The 23,270-nt window shown below is 44.6% G+C and overlaps 1 protein-coding gene across 1 annotated transcript; it reads left to right on the forward strand.

Moving 5' to 3' along the window:
• The first annotated feature begins 508 nt into the window (after nt 1-508).
• Nucleotides 509-20,648, forward strand: NUB1 (negative regulator of ubiquitin like proteins 1). Its single transcript, XM_081038227.1, is given in 16 exon segments — nt 509-698; nt 3,389-3,506; nt 3,956-4,123; nt 4,252-4,310; nt 5,358-5,428; nt 8,028-8,210; nt 8,425-8,516; nt 9,725-9,831; nt 14,374-14,560; nt 15,253-15,360; nt 16,078-16,230; nt 17,517-17,663; nt 18,050-18,145; nt 18,843-19,020; nt 19,249-19,424; nt 19,427-20,648. Coding segments are annotated over 15 exon segments (1,860 nt in total). The 5' UTR covers nt 509-698; nt 3,389; the 3' UTR covers nt 19,445-20,648.
• Nucleotides 20,649-23,270: the final 2,622 nt, after the last annotated feature.

A 23,270-nucleotide genomic window follows, 5' to 3' on the forward strand; every position in this document is an offset into this window, starting at 1 on the left:
ACGAGGTTTGCAGGGCCGGCATCGCACAGCGACGCTCAGGGCCGGGAGCAGGGAAGCTCGGGTGAAGTCACCGAACTTCACCCTGAGAGGCGGCGGTGGTGGGTGATGGAGGGGGGATAAAACCCGGAGGGTTAGGGGGACAACGCATTTGGTTCGGCGTAGACCGAGGGGCGGGTGAGGGGGCGGGACCCTGCTGCAGGAGGTCCAGACCCAGCCTCTGGGTCTTCCTGCAACGTGCTCTGGCCTCCTTCAAGGCTTTTGGAGAAACGACGCCAGGCTCAATTTCCTCTGAAGGCGGGCAAACTGGGCCTGGCCAGCGGTTCCGCGGCGACACAGCCCCGGCTCCCACGGTCTCCACCTCCCGCCACCCAGCCAGGTCCTCGCCCTGGCCCCGCCCACCCTCGCCCCGCCCACAACCCCCCCGCTCCGTTTTAGCCCCGCCCACAGACCGCCCCTGTATTGGCCCCGCCCACAAACCTTCGCGGTCGCGCGGGGGCGGGGCGGGGCCAGCCTCACCCGGAATGAAAACAAACGGCGGCCACTGTCGCATCCGGGCACTCGGCGGGTGGCGGCGGGCACTGTGGTGGCGAGGAGAGGCGACAGCGGCCAAGCGTCCCGTCCTGGACTCGGGGTCTCAGCGGCGCGGCTTGGCGACCCCCTCCCTGCCGCGATCGCGACGCCTCCCCCGCCCGAATCAGGTGCTGCCGCAGCGGCGGGCGGCGGGCGCCCTGGGGGGAGGCCCGGCCGGGACGGGACCGGGACCGGGACAGGGACAGGGACCGGGACCGGGACAGGGACAGGGACCGGGACAGGGACCGGAACCGGGACAGGGACAGGGACAGGGACCGGGGGCTGCAGGCTGGGGCTTCGGGACGCGCCCGCGGTTCGCGGGGCCCTAGGTTTGCGCGGGGCTGGGCGGGGGTGGGGGGGTATTTAAAAAAACGCTGTTTTCGCGGGGGAGACAGAAATGTAAGTATCCATTAAAATTAATTAGCCAAACAGAAGCTTGAATGACAACGCGGTGACTCCACATGTTCCCTTTGGGATTTATTTGCAATCAAAGCCTGATTTTCTTTGCTGTTTAATGAGAGAACACGGTTGATTTTCTCCAACCTCGACGATCTGATTCTGTATTTCTCACCTTCCCTTACTCTTATTTGTTAATCCAAGACTCTCTTACTCCGCCTGAGAAAAAAAAAATTAATGTATTTTGAATATATATGTTTGAGGTGCTCTGGGTAAAGGCTGCGCAGATCAATTTATGACAAAAGTGAAAGTGAAAAATTTCAAGGCGCGGTTTATGGGTTATCACGTTTCACTTTCAGTCGGGAGCAGTAGTTAGTGGATTTCTGCTTTTTGGGGGCCTGTATGCGGAACATTGATTGTATGGCACGCGCGAAACTTTCATTTCTCCAGTTAAAACCGAAAACGGATCTTTCACACCTTTTTTCCCTTTTGATTTGATTTAAAAATCTGTACGTTCAAAAAAAAAAATCTGTAGGTTCAATTATTGTGTCATCTCCAACTGGAGTTTTGTAAGTTTCACGACAGTGGTTTCATCTTTGGTTAAACATTAAGCGGTGCAGCCCATTAGAGCCTCCTTGCTGGTTATTAATATTGGCCCGCGGGTGGAGTGAGGGACACACCAAAAAGTGTATGAAACCTCTTGGGCCTTCTGTGGGTAGTTTCTTGGAGGGGATGGCAGAGGGCTGTGCATTCAGCCTTCCAAAGCTTTGCTCCAGTAAGCAGCCGGTGAAATGCCCCCCCCACCCCCATGATATTTTATTCAGAATTTCTGAAGATTTATGAGTAGGGAATTAACTTTGAGTGGTGGTCGTGTAAGAGAGGTGTGTTTGAGAAGCTAATACCCATCAGGACTAATGCATTTTTCTGTGTGAGAGGCAGTTCGTTAGTGCTGAAAGTCTAGGGTTCTTTTGTAGGTTGCCTGTTTGCACACAACCCCCTCCTTGAATGTATTTATTTCTTCCTTTCCTCCTCCCTGTCCTGATTATCCTTTCTCTCTCAAACTTATATAAAATAGATTAGAACTGTCTTTTAAAATATTTATGGAATACACTTAAGTTTTCAAACTTGATTAAAAAATCAGCTGATTGGGTTTGGGGGAGTGTGGAGTAGAGGCCCTGAAGAGAAAAAAGAAAGTTACTCATCTAGGTTACCTTAACTCATATATTTTTCACTCTCTAGAATTTGTCTTCATCCTTCAGGATTTAGTAACGTTTTACTTTTCTGACCGCTTGTTTGATGAGGCTGCACTACCCCTTTCAGCTGTTTCATCCCCCAGGCAGCCTCGCCCACCCCTTTGAATTGCTCTGCTGCTGAGGGCTGCACCGCCAGCTCTGATGCTGGCAGGTGTTTCTTTGGGTGAGAGCAGTTACATACACACAGGACAGAGGAGCAGCAAGGGCTTTTGTGACAGAATGCAGAGTCTGATGTGATAGGCAGCAGTCCCAGTGCTGGTGTGGTGCTGCCTAATGTTGTGACCTGGTCGGAGTCAGTTTACAAACCTGGGGCCTGGGTTTTATCAGCTGTAAAATGATGAGCCAGCCAATCTGTTATGTATGTAGACCCACTGCTGTGCTGTTACCATAAATATTACGCAATACTTTTCTAGCATTGTCAATACTAATTAACTAAAAACATTCAGATGCAGGGAATATTTGTTGTTGACAGTTCACGGCTCAACTACCAGGATAGTTAGTCTTTTGTTTCATGTTAAACGAGCCAAGAGACGAGAGACTTTATCAGCTCTGTGTTGTTTCTTATAAAAGTTTACTACTTTAGGAATTCATCTTTCTTTTATTTTATCTTTTCTCTTAGAATAATAGATTAAGAAATAGAAAAGTGTGATAACCTTGCTACATATTAGCAACTTTGAAATACATATTGTAATGTAATATACAATATATAATTGAATATATAATATATATTTCAGTATGTATGCTATACACAGAGGGTGCCAAAAAATGTATACACATTTTAAGAAAGGAAAACACTGTGAAACTTCTAATACTCAATATATACCGATAACGAAAAATGAATACAAGTCACGTTTGACTTCTGCAATTATAAGAGGTGCTCAAAGTGGTTACCATCAGCGTCCAGACACTTCTGATGATGGCGAACTACTGCTTGAGCAACGTTGACCAAAGTGTCCACTTGTATACATTTTTTTGGCACCCCCGGTATATATTTTAGAGACATCTAGAGCTAGTTAAAACCTAATCTAAAAGTGATTGAGATTAAATTGGAGTGGGAAGAGTGTAGGGGACCTCTGCTTATTCTACAAAACACATCAACGTATTAGGTAGTTGTAAGACACTTTGAAAATGTGGTGTGGGTTATCATGTTGTGTTGTTTTGCTTTCAAGAATGGAGCAAAAGAAATATCTCCAAGCAAAACTGACCCGGTTTTTAAGGGAAGACAGAATTCAACTTTGGAAACCTCCATATACAGATGAAAATAAAGACGTTAATGTGGCATTGAAGGTATTTTTCTTTTAAGACATAAATAGTTAGTGTTATGTCTTCTTGGTGTCGACATAAGAATGTCCAAACCTGTAGAAATATTTTCGGGTTTTTTTCCCCTCCAGTGGAGTTGTTCAGTTTGCTATTCCTTAAAGTAATTTTTTATATATTGCAGTCACATAAGCGATAGCCCACCTTTCTTTCCCCCCCTAGAATAATCCCAGTTATTTTCACTTTTTCTGTTGGGTCTGTTTTCTTATCCTTTTTTTGTTTTTGTTTTTCCCTGGATCCTCTCTAACCTCTATACCTATTAAGATGTCAAATCAGTCTGGATTTCACTGTAATAGGGGCGACCACCAGTCATCAGTTTTTGTCTTAGAGTCCTGCGTGGACTGTTCTGTATTTTGCCAGCCCCAGCTTTTTTTGAGTTGGCACTACATTGATCAGTGTTTGCTGATATTTCTTCATAGGACCTCGCTAAGAAGTACTCGGACAAGCTAGAATGTTGTGAAAATGAAGTAGAAAAGATAATAGAAGAAATACGTTGCAAAGCAATCGAGCGTGGCACAGGAAATGAAAATTTTAAGACGACAGGAATTGCCACGATTGAGGTATTTCTACCTCCACAGCGAAGAAAAGTGAGTAATTTTCTCAAATTTACATAGGTTCTGATGCTTAGTTAACTTAGTGATGTGATTGAATAAATTAAGATTATTTTTTTAAAGCTACAGTCTGAAGTGACTTTCTTTGTCTTATTTTGGAATAGGATAGGAAAACCCTGTTGGAGACCCGATTGCACGTTACTGGCAAAGAACTGAGGGCTAAGTAAGTACCTGTGTGCCCAGTGCCCCTGGCCCTGTTCCATCGGCTTGTTGGATCCTGTGGCCAGCCTCAAGGAGACAGAGGGAGGTGTTACTCTCCTCACTTTAGGGAAGGGAAAATTGAGGCTTTGAGGCTGCAGGACTTACTCAGGCTCACACTGGTAGTTAAGGGCAAGTGAGAACTCGAGACCGGCACCACACTTCTTCCTGTCCTGGCACAACTTGAGTCATTGTCACAAAGTATGATTTTGCAACCAGTACTAGGGATTTAGAATTTTTGGTGGGAACTCAGAGTCCACCACCTAACAGGTACTTGACACATGTTTGAATTAATGAATGAGTGATAGAAATAGGAGACAGCCCGGTGTTCACCATATCATTAGCTTTGAACTTGCTTCCTCAGTGCACTAACAGCTTGCTGGGATGCTCAGCCAAGTGTTTTAGCCGATTTCCGGCAGTTGGCCGATCTGCAAAAAGAGAAAATACCTGCCTGTCGCATACTAGTGAAATTCTAACTTTTGAGTCCTGGTTGGTTATTCCATCACTGGTATGTTTTTGAATGACAAGTGTTTTCAGCACCTCCAGGGCTAGCCAAGCCCGGGTTTCTGAAGCTGATTTTTCTCACTTTCTTCTTTGCTCTACATCGGGGCTGTTAGGGGTGGATTCAGGAGGCATCATTCATTCAACACGCATGAGCAGGAGATTGTGTGGCTCAGCCACCTACTATGGCTTCCTCCAAGGAGACCGTGGAAGATAGAGAATGGACTTTCTCCTGACAGGCAGCTAGGGTTCACCTGTTCAAACGGATACGCCTAGTCTCCACTGGATGAGGAAATAAGTAGTAAAACAGTTTGAAAAGGAACATTATCTCTTGCGCAGGTTCAAGTAACCATCTTGTAAGCTGGCTTTATTGTGAAGTGACGTATGTAAGTCAGTAAATTGAAATAGTGGGTGTTTCTGAGTAAAACGTATGAAATAGCTACCATGATTAAAATCTTAATGGAAAATAACAAATTTGATTACCTACAGTTTTCACTGGTTTATTTTACAGAATAGCTGAAACCTTTGGATTTCAAGAAAATTATATCAAAATTGTCATAAATAAGAAACAACTTCAACTAGGTATGTTATGGCAAACTATGCAGCATTTTAAAATCAAGAAATAATGACTTTGCGACTTTTTTTCTCACTCTTTCTCTATTCACAAATTTCTAGTGATTTTATTGCATGTATAATCCAAAAACAATTATTTTAAAGTTTACTAAAAAACGTAAAGCAGAAAAACTTTTCTAATATCTGTCTGTTCTGTGCTAGTAGGGAAGAAAGACGCTATCAGTCTGACAAAAGGTTACAGAATGTAAGTGTAGGTGTGCTGAGAGGAAGATTGGGGTTCCAGAACATTCTCCCTGAGGGAGACGAGCTAAAGCTGAGTGAGGATGGGAAGGCTGTGGTGGGGAGTATTCCAGACTGAGAGAGCCTAGCCTCATGGTGGAGCCCGTGATGGAAATTTAAAGAACTGAGAAAGGTCCAGGGTGGCCGAGTGTGGATGGTGAGGGAGGGCAGCTCTGTTTAAGGCAGAGGTCACACGGGAAAGGGGATAGCAGTAGCAAAATCACCACCTACGGGATACTTGGCAATGTCTAAAGACATTATTGGCTGTCATGACCTGGTGGCAGGGGGAGAGGAGGTTGTGTTGTTGTCCCTTAGTTGGTGGAAAGCCCCGGGATGCTTCTGGACATCCTATAAGGCACGGAGCAGCTGCCTCAACAAAGACTCAAGCAGCCCACGATGTCAGTAGTGCTGCTGCTGGAAACACTGGCCTCTGAGTCGTGTTCAGTGTTAGAGTGTTTCCTAAGAGAACTGGGAAGCCAGTGATACCAGGGAGGGACGCACGGTAGGTCTGTGTTGAAAGGTCACTTTGGCTGCAGTCGGGCATGGGTTTGAAGGAGGCGGAGTGGACGTGGGAGACCAGTTGCCTCTGGCAGCATTCAGGCATTGTCGTCTGATCGCTGCCCAGTGGCTTCGTGTGGCCGAGAGAATCAAGTTCAGATCCTAGCTTCATGTAATGCTGCCTTCACAGCCTAGCCCATCTTCCTTTCCAGATTCCCTGTTAGCCATTTCTCCTGGTCTATTTTAGATGTCATAGGTATCCTTTCACTGTCTGTCCTTTCATCTCAGTTAATCCTGTTTGTGGTAGCCTTCATTGGGCAGAAATCCTTCATCTCGTTATCAGATCCATCAGTTTTTCACCTTACTGTGTGTGTTTTAAGAAGTTCTTTTCCTAACTTGAGGGCCACAGGGAGTCTTCTGTGTTTTCTGGTATTAGCTTCCTCTCTCTGTATGAGGTCTTTAATCTGTCCCGAGTCCCCCTTTATATATAAGGCGAAGGATCCAGCTCGATCGTTCTTCCGATACCCCTACTAAACTTATTCTTTCCATGCTGATATCTCGTGTCCCCTTTATGATTTATATATTCTTTCCATTTACGTGTAGGTTTATTCCTGGGCCAGAACCATAGAGTTGTTTTTTAATTGAGATATAATTGACATATTATATTAGTTTCAGGCGTACAACATCATGATTTGATATTTACATATATTGTGAAATCACCGTCACAATAAGACTAGTTAACATAGTTACAAAAATTTTTTTGTCTTGTGATTTATTTTCTTAGCAACTTCCTAGTATACGTTGTAGTATTGTTAATGAGAGTCACTGTACGGTACGTCATGTCCCCAGGCAGGACGTATTTGTCTTACAACTGGAAGTTTGTGCCTTTTGACCATCTTCACCGATAGTTTTTTCTTACTGTCGTTTTGGTGTAGTTTTAAAATCGAGTAAGATGAGTTCTCCCCCTTGGCTCACATCTATTAAGGTGACTTGGCCATCAGTGGGTCTTTATTTTTCTATGTAAATGTTAGAATGGTTGTCAAGTTTCTCAAAAATAAAATAAAAAAGCGTTTTCTTGAAATGTGTTCAAACGTATATATGTATAGTTCATACTATTTTGTTAGTTTAAAATCTGTTTGCATCTGTATATACCCTTTTTCATTTTGGTGCTGATTTGTTTGCATCTTTGACTTAATTTCTGTTGTGTTTGTATGTTTGATTGATTTTTTTCATGGAGCCAGCTTTTGATTTTGTTAATATTCCCTTTCGTTGTTTCATCGATTTCTGCCCTTATCTTTATTTCCATTTTATGTATGAGGAAACTGAGTCCTAGACGATAAGTAGTTTCCTCGGGGGCCCCTAGGTACATAGGGGTAGAAGTCAAGGTCTTGGCTCTTACCCGCTGCAGCCCATGAGCTCTCCCAGTGCGCCGTGCCCTGGGGCTGCTCGCCCAGGCCTGTGAATTGGGTTTATTATTTCTCCAACTAGAGCGGAGGAAAACTCACGTATTACGCTTCCTCGTTTTCCTTTTACCTTACCTAGCACAGTCCTCTCCCTGTCCTAGATTCTCAAATATTTATTGCTTTGATTTGACTTTAGGATGAGAATAAAGACAATTGGAAAGGGTGGATTTAGTCAGCTCCGTTTCCTCTGGCTGATGTTATCCACGGCTTCACAGTAACAGTCGCATGAGCAGGTGTAAGCGTATTCTTGTGGCATGGTGATTTGCAAGTACTAATGCAGGTTTAAGAATTCCGTTTAACATCGAGAATGGCCTCTTCCCAGTACGTTTAATGGCTCTCTTTACAGCACACATTTCTGATTTTTACAGGGAAGTCACTTGAGGAACAAGGAGTGACACACAATGTGAAAGCTATGGTGCTAGAACTAAAACAGTCTGAAGAAGATGCAAGAAGGAACTTCCAGGTTGAAGAAGAAGAGCAAAACGAAGCCAGACTAGAAGAACAAACAATTGAGAGGACTAAGAGGGGACTCGAGATACTGGCAGAGAGAGGTACACGGAGCTTTTGGCGTTTCACCTCCCTCAAGTACTTCAAGGTGGCAGCGAATCACCCCGTGGTGGGGTATCACCCCGGTGGGGATATTACCCGACGGTGGGGATATCACATTTTTCATTGGCTTTTCCTCCCAATCGTCTAACATGTGAAATGTCACTGTCACTGCTTTTTCACATTGAATTAATGGAGTTTCTTTTGGTCTTCTTGCAGCTGAGATGGTGGTAGACCCAGAAACGACACCATACTTAGACATAGCTAACCAGACAGGCAGATCAATCAAAATTCCTCCGTCAGAAAAAAAAGTAAGTACTAAGAAATTGATGGCTTGTTCTTTGATTTGCTGTCAGAAGAGAGGTAGTTTTCTAGCTATTTTATCTTGGAATGTTGCAAAGGGTTAGAAACAGTTTTCTGTCTGCAGCTTCTAACACAGAGAATGTAACCATACAGTGTACAGGCTCACCCTGTGATTTCAAGGCAGTAGTACAAAACGGCATGACCTCACTCTCCTATAGCAGCGACATGGAATATTCCTGGGTGGTGTGACACTGCCTTCAGCATGAGTGGCTTCCTATGGCAGTGGCTTTTTGGTGTGGGCCATGTCCCCCAAGAGGTGAATCATAGTGGGGGGCTGGAGAAAGTATGACAGGTGATTTGCTCTTCTCCCCTGTCTCCCCATTCCCCCTTTTCCTGTTCTAGAATTTGGAACAGGTGGGAGGCGATTTTACCTTGGAAAATCTGCACTCTGCAGCTTAGACCCTGAGATCAGTCTCTGAGCTGGAGTCCAATAGCTTCTTCAAATGAAAAGCTCTCATGACTCGGGATCAAGTTAATTTTAATTTTTCTGTTTTTAAAGGACAATTTTGAGTAGGTTTCACTATATATGTTATTCTGTTAAAATTAAGGATTAAAGTGAATAAGGTAACTTTGTAATTGATATGACAAAGTGGATTGATATTATTTATGTTTTAATGTTGGAATTACTTGCCCACTGGTCTCTTATATTAAATGGTGTCATCCAGATCTTTTTGGAAAACCTTTACATGATTGAATTATACAAAAATTCAAATCTAAAAATATTAATGAACTTAAAAAATTTTGGATAACTTTTAAAAATTGGGGAATATGAGGGTTGACAGATACTTCAGAAGAAACTTGATTAAGAATGGAAAGTAAAATGAATGCTTTTAAAAAGAACATAGGGATTACTGCTGCTTTTTTATGTTTCGTCTTAGAGAATACTAGAAATAGATCTAGGTCAGAGCATGCTAAAATAAACTGATGGAAACAAACGGACAGGTACTGGTTATGACCAATCAGCCACATTAATTGAGAGCTTGCTTTCAATGTTTAAATGAAAGAAAGCTTTAACTATATTTTTCTTAATTTTGGCTTTTAAATTTAGTTGTGATCTTTTTTTTTAACTTTGATTTCTTTAGGCTTAGTATGCTTTTAATACAGTTTGTTTCATTATAGTTCAAAGTGATTAAAAAACTTTTTTTTTCCCCCTTAGGCCCTCATGTTAGCTATGGGATATCATGAGAAGGGCAGAGCTTTCCTGAAAAGAAAAAAATATGAACTAGCCTTGCCATGTCTGTTGGATGCTGACAAATATTTCTGGTAGGCACTTTTGTACTCGGTGAACACATTTTAAGGCAGATGGCCCTAAATTATACACAGCACCCTTCTAACCTCCATATACCTCAGACTTCAGGTTTTCACCCAAGACAGTTGTGAAAGAGTAGTTAGATGTAGACCAATTTGTAAATTATTTCTTCCCTTCGTGTTTCTAATTGATCTCTTTCCTGTAAACATATATACTTTTTTACTACAAGCATGTGGGATATCACGTTTGTTTTTGTGAGGTGTTGTTGTCAGCCTGAACTATCCATTATTCAGGGCTCCCCACCCCCACCCCTCAGCTTTTCACCTCATGGTTTTGGTGTCAATGTTGAAGATCATTCCCCAAATCCATTGTTTTATTGGGGCTGCAAAAATGGTGTGATACCTCGTTATCCCTTTTGCATTTGTTGACAGAATTCTTCTGAAAAGAAATATTTTTCCTCATTAGCTATTTGGTTATGCTAAGGTATAATTTGTAGTGAAAGACGGAATAAAATGCTCGGTTCTTTCTCCTTATTTTCAGAATAAATGAGTTATTTCCCTAGCATTCCCCCAAAGATAACATCACCAGTGAGGTTCCTTTCCTTTTTTTTTTTTTAAGTATCAATACATGAACTCCTGGATTTTAACACATTTGATGTTGTGTGAGGGTTGACCCCTCAGATGACCATTTCTCATTTTAAATACGGAAAGAAACTACTCTTGGTTGTGTTACATACCATATTGCATACCCAATATACATAATAGTAAGTTTTGATAGAATTTTTAGCCTACGTGGGGAAGATAGGAAAAACACCAAATGGGAAAGGAAACAGAACTGAAGTTTCTTCTAGCTACGTGATGGACATTCATTAGAATTCATCTCCTTTATGAAGAGGGGGAACTCACAAAAATTATGCTAATAGTTGGCCCAAATAAACAGATCTTCAGAGAAAAAGTTATTCATTGCTTAAAAAGGCACTGACAATTATTATTGGATTATTATATCTACTACTTACTGAACTTGTTAACATACTATGAACTGAAAATACAGTTATTTTTATTCAGAGGTTCTCTGAGACCTGAAAGTAATTTCAAGCATTTGGCCAGGGTAAAAAGATTGAGATAGACACATACAAGCGAATCAAGATCAAACATGTCTTGCTAAGTAAAGCTGGATTATGATTATATGGGAATTCACTATAACATATATAAATATACATGTATACATACAAACGTACACATACACACACGGTGCCAAAAAAATGTATACACCCCAAAGCTGCAGAATATACATTCTTCTCTAGTGCACATGGAATGTTTTCCAAGGTAGACCACATGTTAGGCCACAAAACAAGTTTCAATAAGTTTAAGAAAATTGAAATCATATCAAATGTCTTCTTTGACCACAGTACTATGAAATTAGAAATCAATTACAATAAAAAAACTGGAAAACACAAATACATGGAGGCTGAATAACATGTTACTAAAGAATGAATGGGTCAACAATGAGATCAAAGAAGAAATCAAAAGTACCTCGAGAGAAACAAAAATAAAAACACAATGACCCAAAATCTATTGGATGCAGCGAAAGCAGTCCTAAGAGGGAAATTCAGAACAATGCAGGCCTACCTAAAGAAACAAGAAAAATCTCAAATTAAGTCTATCCTTACACCTAAGGAAACTGAAAAAAGAATGGCAAAATAAGCCCAAAGGGAATACAAGGAAGGAAATAGTAACGATCAAAGCGGAAATATTGAAATAGAGACAAAAAAAACCCCACAACAATACAAAACACCAATGAAATGAAGAGCTGGTTTCTTGAAAAGATAAACAAAATTGACAACCCTTTAGCCAGACTCATCAAAAAAAAGAGAGATGGAAAAAAATCAAAAATGAAAGAGAAGTGACAATAGACACCATAGAAATACAAAAAATTTTGAGAAAATACTACAAGCAACTATACACCAACAAATTAGACAATCTGGAAGAAATGGATAATTTTCTAGAAGCACACAACCTTCCAAGGCTAACTCAAGAAGAAACAGAAAATCGGAATAGACTTGACTACCACCAGGAATTGAATCTGTAATGAGCAAGCTCCCAAGAAACAAAAGCCCTGGACCAGATGGCTTTACAGGTGAATTTTACCAAAAAAAAAAAAAAAAAAAAAAAGCAATTCCTATCAAACTACCAATGACATTTTTCACAGAAATAGAACATAAAATCCCAAAGTTTATATGAACCATAAAAGACCCTCAATATCCACGGCAATCTTGAGAAATAAAGTGGGAGGTATCATGATACCTGACATCAAATCATACTACAGGCTATAATAAAACAGTATGGTACTGGCATAAAAACAGTCACACAGATCAATGGAACAGAATAGAAAGCCCAGAAATAAATCCATACGTATATGGTCACTTAATCTATGACAGTGGAAGTGAGAATTTACATAGGGGGTAAATACAGACTATTCAGTAAATGGTGCTGGGAAATCTGGACAGACATATGCAGAAAAATGAAGCCGGACCACCTCCTTATACCACATACAATAAATTCAAAATGGATTAAAGACTTAAATGTAAGATCTGAAACCATAAAACTCTTAGAAGAAAATATAGGAAGTAAATATGCAGACAATACCCTTAGTAATATTTTTACTGATATATCGGACAAGGGAAGTAAGAAAAAAAATATATGGGATTACATCAAACAAAAAAGTTTTTTCACAGCAAAGGAAACCATCAATAAAACAAAAAGGGATCGTACTGAATGGGAGAAGATATTTGTCAATGATATATCTGATAAGAGGTTAATATCCAAAATTTATTAAAAACTCATTCAACTCAACACCAAAAAACAACCCAATTAAAAACTGGGCAGAGGACATGAAGAGACATTTTTGTAAAGAAGACATACAGATGACCAACAGTAATATGAAAAAATGCTCAACCTCACTAATCATTAGAGAAATACAAATAAACACCACAATGAGATACCATCTCACCCCGGTCAGAATGGCTCTCATCAATAAATCAACAAACAAGTGCTGGCGTGGATGTGGAGAAAAGGGAATGCTTGTGCACTGTTGGAGGGATTGCAGATTGGTGCAACCACTATGGAAATCAGTATGGAGGTACCTCAAAAAACTGGAAATGGAACTACCTTATGACCCAGCAATTCCACTCTTTGGTATCTATCCAGAGAAATCCAAAACACTAATTCGAAAATATATCTGCATGCCTATGTTTATTGCAGCACTATTCACAATAGCCAAGACATGGAAAGAACTGAAATGCCCATCGGTAGACGACTGGATTAAAAAGCTGTGGTACATTTATACAATGGAGTATAACTCGGCCATAAAAAAAGAATGAAATTTTACCATATGCAACGATATGGATGGACCTAGAGAACATTATTCTAAGTGAAATAAGTCAGACGGAGAAAGGCAAATACCATATGCTCTCACTTATATGTGGAATCTAAAGAATAGAATAAATGAGCAAACTAATCAGAAACAGTCTCAGAGATAAAGAGAAAAAACTGAGGGTTGCTAGATGGGAGGTGGTTGGGGATGAGGGAAAAGGGGAGAGGATTAGAAAGCACAAATTGGTAACTACAGTATGGCCACGGGAATATGAAAAACGATTTGGGGAATGCAGTCAATAATGTTGTAAAGATTTTGTAGCGTGTCAGATGGGCACGTCCTATTAGGGAGACAACTTCATGGATGGTGTAGATGCCTGGCCACTGCGTTGTACACCTGAAGCTGAGTAATAATGAATGTCAACTATAACTCATATATATATATATATATATATATATATATATATATATATATATATATATATATGTATATATAGTCACAGGATGTGGAGTACAGCATAAGGAATAGAAACAGTGGAAATGTAACGGCTGTATGCGATGTCAGAGGGGTAGTAAATTGGGGTAGGAGGTTATCACTTTGTGAGGGATGTAAATGTCTATTGTTTTGTACACCTGAAACTAGTTAAAATAAAATAAAATGAGAAATGGGAGTGCTGCTGTTGGCCAAGATGAAATAATGGGCTAGATTTACCCTCCCACCTGAAACTCCTAAAAAACTGGGCAAAATGTATGAAAACACTAGTTTTCTGGTAATGCTGCACAGTGATCCCTGAGGTGGGGAAACAAACAAGGGAAGCATGTGATGGTTTCAGCTCACTTCCAGCTAATTGCAGGAAGGAGAAACCCTGCATGGTCTCCCTCAGTTGAGGAGATGGAGCTAGGAACCCAGGGAGGCCAAACTTGTTCCCAGCATAGCGGGGGTTGGTGGTGGTGGTGGTGGCGCTGGTGTGTGTGTGTGAAGCTTCTATTCTTGAGTCCTAACTTCTCTTCTTCACATTGGAAGGATTCAGATGATAAATATAGCTCCCTTCATAAACATTAGGATCTCTGTTTTAGAGCACTCAGTCTTTGGAAATACACCAAAAACTAGAGAAGAGTTCCAGTAATTCACAAATAAGTTTTTTGGCCGTTGTTCAGCGATGTTGTTTCATTTCTCGTTCCTAGTGAGTGTGGCACAGAGCTACTGGATACAGTGGATAACTATGCAGTACTCCAGCTGGACACAGTGTGGTGTTACTTCCACTTGGGACAACTGGAATGCCTTGACGATGCAGAAAAAAAATTAAACTCGGCACAGAAATGCTTTAAAAAATGCTATGGAGAAAATCATCAGAGGCTGGTCCACATAAAAGTATGTTACTGTAATTTGTTTTAGGTATGAGTGAGCCCCCTTCTAAAATTTGAGTTTTTTCTTGTTATTTAGACTGTTGCGAAAGAGTGATTTGAGTTGTATGCAGTGTGCTCTTTGTAAGCTGTATTTTTAACAGGATTGTTAAGTTTCACAAATCTGGCTACAGCTTTGGTCTATGCAGCGTTCAGCCCTGGAGAACACAGTTACCTGCTCAGGGAATCCCACTGATCACCCTGCGTGAGAGGGCAGGTGACTGTTCAGAGTCTAATGAAAAGTGTAAATGCAGAAAATAAACACTTTGAAGAGTAACTGTTCCCTTGAGTGAGCTCAAGTGCTGTGATTTGAATAAGAATTCTTCTTGGATGATTTCCACATGTCATCAGAATTCTGCTTGGGAATGACAGGGGAGCGTAAGATATTCCTGGTTTTGGGGTGTGCATACTTCCCTATGTACCAGAAGGGCCACTGCCCTGGGTGTCTGGTGACCGGTGTTCTGACACCATTTCTTCCTATGGGACAGGGGATGTCCTTGTCCTCTGGGGGCTTTACTTTTACATCAGCGGTAGGAAAGATATAAACGTTTTAGTAATGACCTTCTGCCCCTATGGAGACAAAGGGAATTACAAATGTGAGTATTGTTTACCTGTAATTAGAAATAACAGTTTTATCCTTTTTCCCCCCAATAATTTTAGGGAAATTGTGGGAAAGAGAAGGTACTGTTTTTAAGACTTTACTTGCTTCAAGGTATCCGAAATTATCACAGCGGAAATGGTGAAGAGGCTTGTGAATATCTCAATAAGGTAAGAAAGTGAACACTCAGAGTTGTAACCATTTTCACTTTTTTTTTTTTTTAATCCCCAGAAGTTAAGTATTTCGTAAACTCAGTAGTGTGGGACTTGCAAGGAACACACGTCTATTTCCCACCCCCCTCCCTCACATACACCATAAACACATTTGTATTTGTTAGGGGAGAGGCCATAATAAGGGAACCTCAACAAGGTGAGATTTTAGTTGGCTAGAAGTCCCCCTGTCTCTCATCTAGCCGACTGGGGGTGAGTACTCCAGGGCAGTGCTGGTTTGCCATCTAAAGTTACTCCTGGAAGTGTCCCTTCTGGCCAGCAGAGGGGACAAGAGTCCAGGATAAGCCTCTCTAGAGAGATGAGCAGAAGTTGTGCCCCTCAGGTCTGCTATGTGCCACTGGCCTAGACTCAACCCAGTGCCTAACCCCTGCTGCAAGGGAGGGTGAGAAATTTAGGGGATTTATTACAAAGGAGGAGGAAATCGTGGACACCAGCCCTCTCACACTACTCAGCCTGTTTGCTCATGTGACGTGACGTGTGAGTCGTGGGCAGTGTGCTCTCTGTCGGCCTGTGCTAGTTGATAACCAGTCACTGACTTGTTATCGAAAACCTGACATAGCCTAATTCACATTGGTCCAATGCCCTGCAGGCTTAGCTTTGCGGGAAGCTTTACTGTTTCTGTGGTTACATGACTCTTCTATTTTTTCCCTTCTGTAGGCGCATCAGCTCTTTACAGAGCTGTGTATTGATCCATTAAAATTCAACAGTTTGTTGCAGTTGGGGTTCACTGAACAGGAAGCCCGGCTGGGCCTCAGGGCCTGTGACGGGAACGTGGACCATGCAGCCGCCCACATTACCCACCGCAGAGAGGTACCTTAACGTGGTCTCGGCGACACTGGGTCGCCGCCTGTGCCTTTGAGCAGGTGTGAAAGTTGAGGCCATAGCAGATTTCTTTACAAAGTGCCTTAGCTCGCGGATATGAAAGAGCAGAAGAGATAATTCTGCAGTAGGTATTACTAACTGTCACTTCCCACTGGGAAATCAGGAGGAGCTTGTCTGTTTTAATTGCATTAATTTTCAGACAGTGCACTTTCTATATTTCCTGCTGTGGTGCCACGTAGCTCTTAAGGACAGTTAGCCAAGTGGTCTTCTCTCTTTCTCGTTTTCACTTTTAACAGAGGGTATTTCTGGAAACCATTTTAAAAGGGGCCATGTTTTCCCAGGGGGCCCTTGTTATGGTTTGAGATGCTGTTCTTGCCTAGACATGAGTCAAATCATAGGAACAACCAACATTAGGAAAAGGCACAAAATTTATAATCATTTAAAATAATTAGAAATAAGTACAATAAAAAAAAGAACTTTAGAATTTTGGAGTTGGAAGGAACGTTATGTGTCTAATGTGCTAATTTTACAGTCAAGGAGCTGAGGTCCAGAGAGAGGTAATGAGTCGATGCTGAGAAGTGGAACCATTTTCTTCTCTCTAAAACATGAAGCTGGTGTAGATTATGTTACAGGTCCTTTCTAGCTGTAAACCTCAGCCGTAGACAAAGGCTCGGAAAGGCCAGTTCTGTGTGTTTCATTTTACATTCTCCAGTTCAGTACGAATAAAAAGCAGACATTGCTGATACTGTCCTCGTTACTGTATTACCACTTGATTGTCAGTAAGACTTTAGCAGCATTTGGAAAGCCAGTATTTTCAAATGAGATGTGTGTTTGAAAAACAATCCTCATCATTCCTTACATCTGTATATACCCCGAGTGTGGTGGGGGGTAGCAGCTCTGGCACCACTCAGGACCCCCCCCATTCAGAATCCACCTTTTACCAAGACCCCGGGTGACCCAGCAAAGGCTGAGCAGCCCTCCCACCCATGTGGGAAGCTCTCCCAGCCCCTGCCTAGAAGGGGGTCTGTGCACCTCTCTGGGACTGAGCAATGAGCTCGCTGTATCTCAGTGGCCTGTTCTGGTCCTGGATGGAGGCCTCTGACTCCCGCGTGCCCACCCCGGGAGCAGCACCACGGGCTGAGATAGGCAGATGGCCACCTCTCATTTTGTTTTTCACTTAGGCTGGCAACTCCACAAATCCTATAGAGCATACATTGAGGTTTTCTATAAAATCTCAGTCCCCAACTCAATGAAACTTTGCTGTTTTCCTAAAGGAATTGGCCCAAATAAGGAAAGAGGAACAAGAGAAGAGAAAACGCCGCCTGGAGAGCATAAACTTTTTGAAAACAATGGGCTACTCCACTCACGCAGCCAAGCACGCCCTCCATCAGGCCAGGGGGAACCTGGACGACGCCCTGAAGGTAAGGCGTCCCCAGGACCCCTCACCTGCCCAGGCACCACCTGCTCCACCTGTCCAGTTATGCTGCAGTACCCTTCCTCGGGGCACGGAGCCTGCTTCTGCGGGCCCCTCATTCCTGGTTGGGCTCTAAGGGTCAGCACTCTCTTGTTCTCGAACCCAGTGACAGACAGCTTGCTGGGCCCACCTCATTCCTACCTTGGCAGGAAGCCGTGTTTGAACACCAGCCCTCCCGGCCCAGCCTGGGTGAGGTGCCCCTTTGCAGAATTAACCGCGGTGCTCTCCATGTGTCTGTGGCCTGCAGCTTGTCTGCCTAGCACGTGACAGATACTTAGTCTGTGTAAGCGAGCAGGTGTTAGTGATGAGTGAAGGGTATTTCTGTGTTTTTAGACTCTTCTCAGTAATCCTCAGAGGTGGTGGCTCAATAATTCCGATCCTGAAACCAACCATCATCAAGAAAGTCCTTCCCAGGAAAATATTGACCAAGTAAGTGAGTCATCTGCGCCCCTCTCTACCCATACGGCCTCGGGTGGGATGGGTGGGGTGACAAGGTTGGCAGCAGGACAGGGCTGAGTCCTTGGCTCCCGGGGCTCCTGGTGTGACATAGGCCCGCCCTAGGGGCCAGCCAAGGACGTGGCAGTTGTGGTGGGTGGAAGGAGAGCAGGAGGTATTTCCTGTGAGTGTAGGAAAAATGAGAAAGCAACCGGAAGTTCTTTCTGCAGGCTTTTCTCCTCTTGTGTACACACCCCAGTTGATAAGCTCGTTTCCGCCAGCCCATGTCTTTGCCTGTGACCTAAAAGGATGTCAGTGTGGTGACTGCCCACGTTTGCCCCCCTGCACAGTAGCGTGCCTGGCTCATTGTGGCCACTTAACTAATGATACGGGTAACCACGTTCATGTGGCACTTTGCTGTCAGCCTGCCAGCCTGTCACCATTCTCAGATGACTGGGCACTGACGCATTTGGTGTGAGTCCCTCTCAGTCCTTTCCAGGTCACTTCTGCTCACATTGGTGCCCCAGAGGGGCGTGGGAAGGAAGGCCCATGGTAGATGCGTGCTGTGGGTTTTATAAACGTATGTCCTGGAAGGTGTGGCTGTGTTGGCTGCAGGCGTGCTGCATGTGTGTCAGCCCTGCGTAGTCGAACTGCGTCAGCAGTGCCGCCACCGCCCTGTGTTCTCCCCCAGCTGGTGTACATGGGCTTCGACTCGGGAGCTGCCACCGCTGCCCTCAGAGTGTTCAGGGGGAACGTGCAGCTGGCAGCGCAGACCCTGGCTCTCAATGGAGGCAGTCTCCCTTCTGATCTGCAGCTCGTGGCGGAAGACTCGTCGTCAACCCCATCCACGTCCCCTTCCGATTCTGCAGGTAGGTCTGCGGGCTCTGAAGACCAGTGAGAGCTATGTTCTGCTGAGCTGGAAGCTGACAGGTGGGAAGGGACCTGGGGACACATGGGCATGGACGTCGTGCTGCCGGTGGCTCCATGTGGCCAGGGAAGGTGTAGCCGAGGCCGACGGGGTCAGGGCCACCTTGCCGTGGGTTCGCTCCTCTTTTCTTTTGCCTTCACTCACGTGTTACTGTGTGACCTTATTGCAGGTACCTCGAGTGCCTCAACAGATGACGATATGGAGACAGAGGCAGTCAATGAAATATTGGGTGATATTCCAGAACACGAGGAAGATTATCTCGACTCAACTCTGGAAGATGAGGAAATTATTATTGTGAAGTACTTATCCTACGTAGAAAATACAAAGTCAGCAACAAAGAAAAACTAAATAGTGAACAGAAATAAGTACTAAGTTTCTCCTTATAAATTCTATCATTATGCAAAGTGTATTACAGGCCTTCTTTTTCTTCTTACTTTTTATCTGATTTTGCTCCGGAGTCCTTTCTACCTGGGTGTAGGAGGGGTGGGCAGGGGACAGGGACGTATAAGGTTAGAGGAGACTTGGGGTGGGGGCCGGGGTGCTGTTCCCTCCAGCTGATTTGGGGAAGGAATGTCTGGCCAGACATTCCTTCTGCTGTTCCCCGGCTGCCTGCCTGCGGCTCCTGCAGTCCTCACACCGCCCTCCCTGCTTGGTTTCTTCCCACCCAGAAAGGGGCAGGCCTGAAGCATAGGGTGGCCCTGAGAGAAATCTCCCTTCTGTCTCCTCTTCATCTTGCCTGGCTCGCCTGCCCTCCTGAGCCCACTGCTGATCTTTCCCTTCTTCCCATGATGCAGCTCTGCCTTCCTGCTTCCCCCTCACTGCCTGCCCCTGAATGTCCTTTGAATCTTCAACCATTCCAGGTGCTTTGGGGGCGCAAAGAGGAGGCATGGGCTACAGTTGTGCCAGACGCCGTCAGCCTGAAACCAATGTCTTCTGCTCTTAGTTTAGTAAAATATACGCTTGGAATTCAGAATTTATATGTCTTCGAAATTATCCTTTACAAAAATAAAATCTTCTATTAAATGAGAAAGTTAAATGAGAAAGTCGTAGATGCTAACAGAAGCAACTTATTTTTAATTAGCCTTTTCAGATGCTGTGCTGTCATATTAACTCACTACTGGCTAGGATACCTACCTAAGAGATTAAGGTATATTTTCTCCAGGTTTTTGGTATATCTGTATTACAGGAGACTATTCTAAAGGTGTGTCCTTAGCCTCTTACTGGCTAAGGAACCACGCTTATTGCACCCTGCATTCCCCTCGTTATACTCGTATATGAAATGAAAACCCATCCCAGCGCCAGGACACAGCTGGCAGCAGCCAGGCACTGACTGAATCAAGTGCGTGGATGTTTTCAAGACACTTCCTGCTCTTCCAGAAGTCGCTGGAAGCTTCCAGAAGTCGCTGAGGGCAGATGGGTCACTGCCACGTTCTGTCCAGGGCCTGGAGGAAATGCTTTGACTTTTACTGTTTTCATAAAGCTTGGACAGCAGTCCACTTGGAATGGGTGGAAGTTTTTTCTTATCATTCTTTTTAAAATGGGTAATACAGACGGAAATAAAAGGTGGAAAATATATTCAGAAATTGTCAGCCTAATTTTGTGATAAGTTACTCAATCTAAACTGTTCTGAGTATTGAAAATGCCTGGGTGGTCTAGAGCTTCATTTAGATTTGAGACATTTGCTTCCACTGATTTCTGTGAGGAAATGAAAACATCAATGTCCGTTATGAAAAGATGAATGTAAAAAGCAGGCTGGGGCTGGTGGTGGGGAGCAAGACTAAAGTGGGGGACAGGTAATGAGAGCCGTGATGACAGGGTTGCTTGGCCTCCTTTGGGACCGGGTCTGCCGCGTCAGATTTGGGCCTGAATTGCAGCTTTTGGCTAACAAGTTATTGTCCTGGGCTTGGGCCAGACGTAGCCTCTAGCTTTCCAAGTGATTTTTAATGATCACGGAAAAGGCTAGGGAAGTGGCCATGCCAGCAGGTCTCTGACTTTGCTTCATTGTCCCATGAAGAGATGCTGAGTAGCCAGCTCTTGAGTTAGGGACAGTTTTGAGCATAACACTGCTCTGCAGGGCTGGGAGACAGGCTCTGAGCCTGGCGCTGCCTCTTGCTGGTTGTGTGAAACTGCACAGGCAGTGACCAGGTGGTGCTGCTGCTTTGGAAGGCAAGAGAGGACACAAAGGACTTTTGTGATGAAAATGCTGTTAAACGGGAAGAACATGCTGAGGCTAGAAAAGTCACAGAAGATGTGCACCTTGGAGGGGCTGTCCTGGGATAGAGGGGATAAGGGAACATTCCGGACCTGGGACGAATTAGGTAGGAGTGGGGGAAGGACAGGCCCAGTGTGCCATATTCATGGGGTCACAGGGGCTGTTCTAGACCCACCAGAGGGTGTGTGTTAGGGGAGGAGGAGGATTTGGAAGGATTGTTGAATGCAACTGCAGAGCACTCTGAAAGGCGGGCAGGGGTCTAGCTTCGGGTGGCAGTGTACACTGGGGCGGGGGGGGCAGCGCAGATGTAAGATGGATGGGGTTGAGAGAAGGCTGTGGCCGGAATGTGCCGCACCCATCAGATCTGATGCCCATCACTTTTCTTGCGAAATTCTGTCTGCTCTTGGCTCTGGTGACACTGCCATGTCCTGTCCGTATTTTCCTGTCCATGTGTCCTTTAAGTACTTTTTGTCCTGCTCTCGAACTGGATATATCAAAGGCAAGAATATGCTATTAAAGGCAAACAGCTGCTGGTTGGCTGGTCTTCTTTAAATCCTCCACATCTAGCAAAGGCCTCTGTGTTGCTGAAATCATTTCCCAAATGCTGTGCTGCATAAATGCAAAGTAGTGGTTTTCCATTTCCTACTCTTTCTCCAGGGGAGGCAGGCTGGAGAAAGGAAGGCAGCAGCCCCCCCCTTATGATCTGCACCCAGTGGCTGTTCTCCTGGTCGTGCAGTAGCATGTGTTTTATTCTCTGTTGTGCGTGGCTTCGATAGGGGAATCTAAGATGACAGATGAGCAAGAGCTGGTGAGGCAGGAATGCAGCGTCAGCTGTTAGCGTCCCCAGCGACTCCGACTCCGTACTCAAGCTGCCTCTGTCAGCAAAACATGCTGAGAAGGGGCGGAAACAGGATGCTGAGCGTGCCCTCACTGCGAGGAGCTTCACCTTCCTGGGAGGCCCCCTTGGGGTGGGCAGGCCCTGGAGAGGAACTGCTAGGAAGTGAGTGCTCCCAGACAGGGCAGGCGCCACCATCCCTACACCGGGATTGTGTGCTTCGAGGTCCACCCAAAGAATAGGGAGTCATGCGGCTTCTGCAAGCTCCCCACCAGCAAGCCTGTTTTCCGAGGGAGGCCCCTGGGCTCCCAGGATTTGGGGGTGTGGTCTAGAGCACATCACAAAAGTATGCACCCCTTCCTACCACCCTTCATGCCAATACTGTACTTGTTCGTCAGGCCTGGGCCTGGGCCCTCCGGGAGCAGGTGAGGCCTGTCCAGCAGTGCATCTTCCTAATGAAACGCCCTTTGCATTAGGACGATGGAGAGGCCATTTCTCTGCATCAAGGCCTGCCTCTGCGTGGGGACGCTTGTCCCTGGCGAGATGCTGAGTTGCAAGGGCAGACTATTTTCTGTAGCTTCTCTTCCTACATCGCGCCAGCCAGGGCCTGGCACCGAGGGCGCCGTGGATGCACTAAGTGGGCACCAGCCAAGGGTTGGAAGCGCGCCCCCATGTGGTGATGAGAGGGGCTGCTGGGGGCGGCTTCCCTGGGGTCCTCTCCAGAACCTGTGCCCCACTCCCCATTAAGCCCCTCCTGTGCCTATGTCCCCGCAGAGCTGGTTGCTGTGCATGGCGCCAGGGAGCTACTGCCCTGGCCTTTCTACTCCAGACCTGAGAGAAGGGGCCCTTCCGGATTCATGCAGAAACGGGAGCTCCGAAGCAGGGGTGACAGGTCCCTGCTGTCACCTAGACAAGCAGAGAGCCCGTTCCTTGCCTCTTGGCTTCTTCCATGGCCACTCCCCACACGAGTGACACTGGAGGGATCATCACGCCGCAGCCCCTAATTTCACTCACGCGGAGGGGCAGGTGTGTGAGGCCCCCGGTTCCTGGCACCCCCTCCTCCCTCTGAGTGGACAGACTCAGTTTGCAGAACCACAGACGATATATTCCAGTACACTTTTACGCACGTGTATTTCAGCTCTAT

This window comes from Rhinolophus hipposideros (assembly GCF_964194185.1).
Source record: "Rhinolophus hipposideros genome assembly, chromosome: 25".
In the NCBI taxonomy this organism is placed as follows: Eukaryota; Metazoa; Chordata; class Mammalia; order Chiroptera; family Rhinolophidae; genus Rhinolophus; species Rhinolophus hipposideros.